Here is a 9,993-nt window from a genome sequence, read left to right as displayed (position 1 = left end):
CTCGGACTTCTGGCTTCATTTGCTGTGCTTCTTTCTAGTGGCCTGCCTGATGGGCTGCAGCCCGCCATCTAGCATAAATGAGTTCTGCAGATGCCATGACATCCAGAAACCACACTGAGGTTCAGTGTGGACGGATAAACAAGTGTGCACATGCATGTGACCGAGCCCATTGAAGTCTTAGTGTAGTCTGGGCTGCCCTCAAACGTGCAGTCTTCCTAGCTTCAGCATGCCAGCAGCTCTCACTTCTTGACAAAGTTCTGGTTCCTTCACTTGCCTGCGTATTTTATCCCTGCAGTCACTGTGTGGGCTTTGAAGAAAGGAACTTCTGTTGCTGTGATAAAAACACAAAAACAGCCTGGAGGAAAGAGGATTTATTTGGCCTACCTATCTCAAACCATAGTCTACCATGGAGAGAAACCAAGGCAGAAACTGAAACAGAGGCCATAGAAGAACGCTTACAGCCTCACACCTGATGGCTTGCTCAGCCTTCTACAACCCAGGACCTTCTGCCCAAGGGTAGCACTGCACACAGTGGGCTGGACTTTCCCACATCAACCGTTCATCAAAATGCCCTATAAACCTCCCTGTAGGCATCTCAATTGAGTTTTCTCAGATAACTCTAGCTTGTGTCAAGGTGACAAAACACCCAACCAATACAGGTGGGGAATGCCCACATCATGGCAATGGGACCTCAAGGCCACAGCAGAGTTTCTGCGTGAGAGGCAGAAAAGCAGCGACTTAACTGAGCCCACCCTCAATCCATGGAGGCCTAAGTTGGTTGTTGGTGGAGAAGTGTGAGGGAAGGGAAACCAATGTGTGAGAGCCCACAGCCAGGCAGGCAGTGGCAGACTGGAGGCAGGAGAGGGGTAGAGCACGCTGAGGGAAGGTGGCAAGGAAAAGGAGCCCCTCACCAGAGTCTGGCTGAAGACTTTGCCCAACTGAGAATCCAGAATTTCAGCAGGGCTTACAAAAATTGCCTACATAGAGATAATGCAAATAAGGATGTTAAAGTAGCTGTGACTCGTGCTGAAGGCCTGAGTGTGTGTGACCTTTAAACTCAAACAGGTTTACAACTGGCAAAGGAGTAACTTCTTTGAGAATCTCACAAACACAACTGTGGGGTTTGTTTTGTTTTGTAGTCGAAACATGTCTTAACTCCCTTGTTACCTAGGATAGTAAGGATTTCTTTAATCCTTGGGGTCTATGGCTTTATCTCCTCAGTTGTCCTTTCCAGTGCCCTGGAAACCACCCTATGATCTCATTTTAAAATTTTCCTTGATGAACATGGTGGCACATGCCTTTAACACTCCAGAGGCAGAGGCAAGTAGATCTCTGAGTTCTAGGCCAGCCACGGCTACACAGTAAGAGCCAGTCTAGAAAGAGAGGGAGAGAAGTAGAGGGGAAGAACCCTAGAAACCCCTTGAGGGTTTGGCTTCAGAAGTCTCCAGAGCAGTGCCTGCGTGGCTCTTGCTAACTCTGGAGGTGCACATACTACATCTTGAGATGCCTTCTGCCCATTCCCAAGTGCCTTTCTTTCCTCCTTAATGCCCATGCTTAAGTCTATGTTAAACTACTTCTAAAATTTTATTTTATCTGTATGGGTGTTTCATCTGCATATATGTCTGTGTACCATGTGCATGGATGGCACCTTTGGAAAGCTGGAAGAAGGCATCCTATCCCCTGGGACTGGAGTTACAGACAGCTATGAGTGGCCACGTAGGTGTTGGGAATCAAACTATGGTCCCCACGAAGAGCACCAAGGGCTGACCGCCAAGCCACTTCTTAGCAAATACCAAATCTGCTTCATACTGACTTGTCCTGAAAGTTTTTTGGGTGGAAAAGTTAAGAACCCCAACGGAGGTCTTGAGAAAAATTTGAGCCTGGTGGTGCCTTTGAATCCTAGCTCTTGAGAGGCAGAGGCAGGCGGATCTTTGAGTTCAAGGCCAGCTTGATCTACAGAGCAAGTTCCAGGACAACCAGGCTACACAGAGAAACCCTGTCTTGAAAAACAAACAAAAAAGATGTGAGCTCTTACACATTTCATTAGTCATTGTGTTTTTATCAGAGCAGTAAAAAAGTAGTAAGACACAGGGGTCCTCAGAATGTTTCCCAGGCTGCTCTTGGGTATAAGTAATCCTCCTGCTTCTGTCTACCAAGTAGCTGGAATTACAGTGTGCTGCAATGCCTATGGCTTTGTAGTGTCTGTTTTGTTTTGGAGAAAGGCTCTCATACACTCCAGGCTATCCTCACACTTTCTATGTTACAGAAGCTGACCTTGAAGTCCTGGTCCTCTTGCCTCCACCTCACAGGTGTTGGGAGCCAGCATGCCTAGTTTCTAATTTGTTTGTTTTTAGAAACAGGGTTTCTCTGTGTAGCCCTGGCTGTCCTAGAACTCACTCTGTAGACCAGGCTGCCTCAAACTTACAGAAATCTGCCTGCCTCTGCCTTCCAAAGGCTGGGATTAAAGGTGAGCAACCCCACCTCCCAGCTTATAATAATTTTTAAAAAGTCAGAAAAGTTGGATCACAGATAGATAAACACCAGTTGGCATTTGTGCCCTTGTGGTAAGTGAATGTCAAAAAGACAATTACGGGTGAAGGAAATGGAAGTCTGGGTACTTCTTGCCCGGTGGTCTTGGAGTTTGTCCAACCCAAGCTCCTCCTGGTGTTGGTGGCCCTGCAAGTCCTTGTAATCCCCCCCCACCATCTGATAACTCTGGTAGTGTATTTAATAATTTCCTGACTTCAGATCCCCCAGAGAGTCACCCGACCAGCTACAGACACCTCTGTCTATGGTCTTTTGTAGCTTCAACAGCTGAGGCTAGAGAGTCTGTGCGCCCCATCAGTCTTGGAACTCTATTAACAATGAGAGCTGGCACACTCACCTTACACCCTCCTCCTCCCAACCACTCGGGCTCAGAACCCTGCATTTTGTTGCCACTTGTGGCCCCACACTTTCCTCTCCCGGTGGACTTGAAACAACCCTTCTACTCTCCAGGGCCCACAGGAAGCCTCCCACTTCTCTTAGGTCTCTGCTTCTCTGAGTTTACCCAAAGGGATCTCTGGAAGACTTCAACAGCTAAGACAGCTGAGCACACTCCAAGGGCTCCCTGGTTCTGGAATGCAAGGTGCAGGCCTTCAGGCCCCAGCCCTTGCTCTTCCTCCTTCAACAGGGGCTCCCCTCTCCCTCCTCACTAATCATTCTTTCTCTAGGCCCTGCGATCGATAGGAGGCTTTTTCCTTCACAAAGACTCAGCCAAAGCTGCCTCAGGACTCAGAATCTTAAGCAGCTGTTGGAGTGACGCCCTTGGGCCTCAGGGAAGAGAATCCTCCTGCGGTAGAAGGAATCCTGGGTTCACAGAGACGCCAGTTGAGGGCCACCAGCCTTCTGTTTGTTAATGTGTTGGTCTTATTTCCACCCCTACCAAGACACTTGACATTTGTTCTGCAAGGCAAAAACTGGCCACAAGGTGGCAGCAACGGGATAAAAATCTTCCCCAGGAAAAATACTGCAGCGCAGACTACCTCCAGCCTGACAGAGCGCTGGGAAGAGGCAGACCTTTGCCTGTGCTGCAGCCTGAGCTGGAAAAAGAGGCATGCTGGGTGGGCAAAGATGACGTGCAATACCAAGACCCTAACTCCCCACAGCCTTCAGCTGTGGCTCCAGCTCTGAGCGAGGCTTGGAGAGAGGGGCCTCATAGACCTTGTGCCGATCCTTCTGTGGCTCACGGTGGTCCCAGAGTGCCCACAGAGCCCCAGTGGCATGGTAGAGCCAGGCCTACAAGCACACACAGGTGTGCTTTGGTGAACCAACAACACCAGAGGCCTGTGGCCAGGCAGCCCCTATTGGGAGGAGACCAAGGCCTGTGAGGTTGGCAGCAAAGGACATGTACAGAGGTGACTGAGGAGGAATTGTGGGTCAGGGACCAGCTGGAGCCTGGGGGCAGAAGGAGGCCAGGGAGGCTTAGGTGATGGCTCTTCTGAACAGCCAGAGAGACCGGGTCTCCATAAAGCCAGCTTAGCTAAGCTGCCTATGGAGAGGCAGCCAAAGCATGGGAAGGGGGTGGTTGACAGTTTCCCAGAGCCAGACAGGCTGCAGTGAGGGGACTCGGAAATGGAGGCGAGACAGGGCCTACAGGAAGAGGGACAAATGCAGAAGGGTCTGAACATATCTGCGGTGGAGTCCGATGCAGGAAGGATGACCTCGACTTCATGTGGGGCAATGATAGGGGCTGGTCTTGGGGTGACTGGGAGACTTGGGGTGTAGAGAAGACAGGCCCTCCTTGGGACTCCTTCAGACACTTTCCCCGAGTACAGAGGGAGGAAGGGCACTGGTGAAGATCCTCCTGTGATCCTTGCCCACCTCTGCCCTGTCCTTCCCCCATGTCTCCCAGGTTCCACCTGTCACTTGTATGGGGCCGTGTCTCCCTCTCAGCCTCAGTTAGCCCTGGCAAGCAGGACCTGGGCAGAGTAGGACCAGCTGTCCAGTGTGACTGGCCAAAGCGGAAGGAGCTCTGCACTGTGGGGACAGAACACACTGACCCAGACTGAAGGAGAAGAGCTTTAATCAGTGTTTGCGTGCACGCGTGCACCTGTAGCTTGAGTCCATAAAAGGGGGGACAGGGACTCCCACTCTGCGGCTTCTCTTGGGCTCTCCAGGCCTCCACCAGACACAGGTTGGGATCATGGGCACCAATACTGAAGTCCTCAAATGCTCCAGGCTGAGAGGTTGATGACAGGCTACTGCCTTAGGCTCCTCAAGTACCTGATGGCCTTCTTCACATGCTTGTCTTTGGGGTCTGAACATATGAGCCTGTCCTGGACTGTTACAAACCTACACAGGAGAAAGCAATGGGTATGAGGACAGCAAGGCCTTGCAGAGCTCCGCAGCCAGCCACCCCTGCATTGACCTGGACGCTGAGGTCCCTAGGCAAGAACTGGATGAAGTCACACGTCACTAGTGATTCTTCCCTGCTGGGGTTCTGACTCCATCCCAGCTTCCCTAGGGCCGGGCTGCAGGACTTTATGCCTGGTCCCTCAGGGCAGCTCCAGCTGAAGTGACACAAGGAGCCCTGGGCTGTGTTATCCTCTCTTCAGCTCAGACCCAGAGGGGGAGGGGACTGCATTGCTGCCTACTGGCTCTGCTACCCGGAACGTCCTATCCATCTTGGGGCCTCCCTTGGACAATAACTAAATGAAGAGGATGAACCCCTGTCATCTGTGAGCTGGCCCAGGGGAAGAAGCTGTGTTCTTCCCTCTTTCCCAGCCGCCTGCCTGGGGACTCCAAGTCCTTCCCACTTACCACTCTGGGTCCCAGGTATAGGTTTGGGATGGGGGCGGGGAGAAACTCACACAATGGCATCCCTGGAGCACTCAGCTGAGGTCCTGTACCACGCCACCAGCCTCCGGAGGGGAATGGCCCCCTTGAAGTACTCCAGGCAGCACTCTCGGCCTACATTGGTGGCTCGAGCTAGAAGAGCAATAGGAAGCAGGTGTCCTGAGGGTCTGGACAGATGCCTGAGGACCTGTGAAGTGTCCCCATGTGTGCCTGCGTGCACCTATGGGTGATAGCTTCGTGTACCTCTCTTTGAATTCTGTTTGTTCCTGGTGTGTATGTAACCATGGAGGCAGAGTGTCTGTGAGTGTGTGTGAGTGTGTGTGCGCTCTCCTTGTGCCTGCATGTCTGCATATTCATCTGTGTGTGTCTGCATGTGCAGCTGTCTGTATCTAGGGACCTTATTTCAACTCCCCTTTCGAAACTAAATATAAAAATCTCTTTTCATACATTCTTGGAACCAATTCTCCATCTTCATGCTGTTCCCTGAGGACACATGAAGCCCATTAATGAAACAAATGGCAGCAATTCTGAGAACCGGTCATCCTGCGTCAGAAGCCCACAGTCCAGGCCACTATGTCCTAACATCTCAGGATGAGATGTGCTGCTCGTGGTGTCACTAGGCAGGTGTCCAGGTCAGGTGTCCAACACCGTCAACACCACCCCACCACCCCAGCTCCATCATTCTTCACCCAGAGCTCTTACCGCCAGCCCTCGTGACCTCCCTAAGAACAGACAGGGCACTAGTCACACAGCTTGTGTTTCTGCTGTGGTCTGTGTGGCTGAGGGGCTCCACCCCTGCCCTGTCTGTGCCCAGCTCTTACCAGCACTGGCGTGCTGCAGGGAAGTCCCCAGAAGCAGGGCAGTGAGGAGCAGCATCTGAAGTGATGTCATGGTGCCAGAAGCCCAGGTGAAGATCTTCATGGGTGCTCTGCTTGTCTTGGTGTTCAGCGTTGAAGTGACCTATTTAACCTCTTTGGAGGGCCATTCCACGCCTCCTGTCCCCTCCTTCAATCCTTCCAGACCAGAGAAATTCAAAGAATTTGAGATAATTCAGGAGAAGTCCTGCTTGGGAATGTTTGTGGCTTTCCAGAGAAAGGACACTCAGAACATAGGTGGGAGTCTGTGTGTCTGGGGCCATGACAATGACATACTTCTCTTTTCAAGGGGAAACATTTCTTGGTTCCTCTATTAACAGGACCCAGGGCCTCAGGCTCAACCCATTTCATGCCCTATCCTGGTGCTGGTGAACTTCCTTCATATCAGGTGCCCTGTGGAGGGAAAGTGGAGGGCCAAACAGCTCAGGGATTATGTCAGTCAGGGCTCTGTGGTCCAGAAGGGCTGCATGATGCTGAGCAGGCTAGAGGGCTGTTCTGTAGACCTAGCTCTACCCTGAGGAAACCAGAGGCTCACATGAGGCTGAGAGATTGTCCTCATCCGTCCCCAGGCTGGCCCTGACCCCGGGAGGCTAAGGCCAGTGGGGTCTTTAATCACTGTGTATCTACATATGTGCTTTAGTGGGTTGGAAAGCCCAGTTCTCAGCAAAGGGGCCCCTCACCTCCACTATGAGTGGAATGGATAGAGTGAGAAGCAGGGATGCCCACCTCCATAGTTGCAGCATGGCAGAGGCTGCCCTGGAAGCCTGATTGGCATTTCCAGGTCCCAAGCACACTTCTCAAAAACCTATGTGGAACTTTCAGCATAGCCCAAGACTGTCATACCAGTGCCCAGAAAAGAATCTCAGGACTAGTCACTAGGAATCAAAGTCAGGGTTTATTGAGAAAAAAGAACAGGCCTAGTGGCTTAGTTAAGCCTGGCATCCCAGCTACTGGGGAGGGTGAGACAGGGAGGTCTCAAGCTCGAGGCCAGCCTCAGCTACCAGAGTTCATGGGTGTTAGTGAGGTGCTATCACAAAATAAAAGGGAATGTCACTGCTTTGCTGTGTAGCCCAGGGCATCTCGCAGATGAGGCATGCGCCAGCATGCCCAGTTTGGGTGTTTCGTTTCGTCTCGCTCTTTAAATTTTTATTTATTTTATATATTTATTACATTTATGTGTATGGGTGTTTTTGCATGTATGTGCTAGCAGGCCCTCTACCAACGGAGCCACATCCCAGCTCCACCCAGTGATTTGTGTTAGAACTCTTGGCTCTCAGCCTGCGAGAAAGTTAAACCCAGGATGAGGGGACCCTTTCCCTTCCCATATCTCCATTTGCTTTCTGCCCTGCCCCAAGAACACAGCATCACTGAAGATTTGAAAATATGCTCAGTCTCCCAGACTAAAAGGCCTTCCCAGGTCAAAGCTCTCCCCGCCCCCATTCTCAAACTACCCACCCCAGGTGTGCAGCGTTCTGGCAGGCAGGGGGATGGAGGCCTGTAGGTGCCTGGGCTCTGATTCTGACACTGGAGTTCCGGACCTGGCTTCTCACTGCCCACAAGTGACCAGAGGCAGTTTGCAATAACACCCTATCCACCCCCATCCCAATCCAACGCTGTCAGGTCTGGTTTTCACTAGAAGTGGTAGTAAGGGCCCAGTGGTGGTGGCACATGCCTGTGATCCCAGCATTAGGTAGGGAGGCAGAGGCTGTCGGATCTCTGTGAGTTGGAGGACAGACTGGTCTACAGAGTGAGTTCCAGGACAGCGAGGTGTACACAGAGAAACCCTGTCTTTGGCGGGGGTGGGATGGGGAGAGGGAGTGATGGTAAGGATGGCAGCCATTGTCTATTGAGACCAGACTCCTGAGAACAGTGTTCAGAGGATAAGCCCATCAGCCCCTGGGACACTCTTGAGATGGAGAAAGTCCAAGCATCCTTCTTCCCCTGCAGGAGGCTGGCTGCTGCAGGTCCTGAGGCCTGGGCTTTCCCCTGCTTTGGTAAAACTTCCTTGTGGGCAAGATCCCCACTGCTTCACTGTGTGACCTAGGGCATCTTACGAACACTGTCTGGACCTCAATTCCATCCCCTGTAGAGGGAAGTCCAGACAGTTCCCAGGAACCTACTTAAGATGGTGGAACTGGCAAAGATGGTGTCTGCCTGGATGGGCCTCATCCTACCAATTCTGTGCTTTCCTTGGAGTCCCACAGCTGCCATATTCTCTGCCCTTCCTACAGCCACAGCTGAGTAGGCTCTTGGACTTTAGCTCGTCAGGCTGGGCCCCTGCTCCCCAGGCCAGGCTTCCAGTGCTTCAGAGAGGATGGCAAGGGAGGGTGGACGACCCTATGGCCACAGAGACAAGTGTCTATGCCTAGCCGAGTCCCAGTTAAGGATGGGCTGAGAACCAGGAGGCAGGAGGCTCTAGCCTGCGGGCAGGAGCCCTGTGCTTGAGGAAGAGGTGGGAGGGAGCTGTCTGCTGATCTGCTCCTTCTGTGGTGTCTCTTAACCTCACTGTGCCCCACCCCCGCCTTCTCCTGCTCACTGGGACCCTCTTTCCAGTGGTTCCTGCCCAGCCTCTTGTGGCAGAGGCCAGCACATGCTGCTCCGTGCTTGAGCACAGTAATGGGTGATTGTGCTGCAATGAACAACTGTGTCGCCGGGGACAGCCTGAGAACTGATTTGGAAACTCCCCGCGTGGGTTTCAAGGGCTCTGTTTGACTGGACACTCAGATCTTTTTTCTCCAGAAGGACCCAAATCCCCCGTCCTTCTAGGGAAGCAGCCAGGAAGCAGGAACAGGAGGCTCAGAACGGGCTATCTCTTGACTTGAGGCTGGCAGGGCAGCAGAGCCAGTTGCCTAGGTGTGCCCTCAGGTCCATGCAGCTCACACATCCTCTGCTTTTGGGGAGATCCCCTAGGAAGTGGGGAGGGAGCTACAGATGAGATAGGCTGTGTAAAAGGAGGTGACAACTCACAGGTCTCTGCAGGTAGAATTCCTACCTACCCAGAGCAGCGGGAAGGGACATTCACACCCAGGGCATGGAATAGACGGAGGTAGAGAAGGGAGCACATGCACAACCCAATCACCAAGCCAGAACTGTCCAGCCTGACACTCCTCGGATGATGAAGGCGGGACAGGGAGGAAGAGGTGAAAATAGGGCCAGGCTACAGTCCAGAGCTAATGGGGAAGCATCTTGAAGGGACATTTGTGAGGGACTTTCCTCACCAGGGATTAAACACACCATACCTAGTCCATTATCCCAGCAATGAAGTGGATTCCCTGGGGACCTTCCAAATGGAATGCTCTAGAATCTTTGGCCATGGCAGGGCCAGATCCCTCCAACTAAAGGCAGCCAGACTCGCGACCTAGCCCAGACTCTGGCTCCGTCTCCTACCCCCGCCTCTGAACTCCTGCTTCAAGGGAGTACTTGAGGGAAAACCAGCTAGACCCTAGCTGCTAGAGGCATGGGGACCCCTCTCTACTTTGACCAGAAGGAGCTGGACCGGTGGGACTCTGGGTCGTTGATCCTGAAAGGTATGAGATGTCCCTGTTCCTATCCTAGACTCTTCCTAGGCTTGGATCCTAAGGTTTGAGGTAGAAGTAGGATGCCCTAGGTCACAGAGCAGGTAGCTGGGCTGGAAGCGCTTCATCACCTTCAATGGTTTGTGATACTTGTCACCCAGCAGGAGCGAAAGGGTAGCTCGGAAATGTCATGGCTTTGTCTAGTGGGCCCTCAATTTTAACACCCAGCAACCTTTTCCCACATCATGGAAGGAAGGCTACTCCCC

General features: G+C 52.4%; 1 protein-coding gene across 1 annotated transcript; it reads right to left on the bottom strand.

Annotated features, from left to right (window-relative positions):
* Positions 1-4,556: 4,556 nt before the first annotated feature.
* Ccl17 (C-C motif chemokine ligand 17) lies at positions 4,557-6,309 on the bottom strand. The gene is made up of 3 exons (XM_055621527.1): positions 6,159-6,309; positions 5,352-5,469; positions 4,557-4,833 (listed from the first exon to the last, which is right to left on the bottom strand). The coding sequence occupies exons 1-3, from the start codon at positions 6,256-6,258 to the stop codon at positions 4,740-4,742; spliced, it is 312 nt and encodes a 103-aa protein (XP_055477502.1). The 5' UTR covers positions 6,259-6,309; the 3' UTR covers positions 4,557-4,739.
* Between the last annotated feature and the right edge of the window lie 3,684 nt (positions 6,310-9,993).

This window comes from Psammomys obesus, unplaced genomic scaffold, assembly GCF_907164565.1.
Source record: "Psammomys obesus unplaced genomic scaffold, mPsaObe1.curated_primary_1811, whole genome shotgun sequence".
In the NCBI taxonomy this organism is placed as follows: Eukaryota; Metazoa; Chordata; class Mammalia; order Rodentia; family Muridae; genus Psammomys; species Psammomys obesus.
This window is presented reverse-complemented; position numbering and strand designations above follow the sequence as displayed.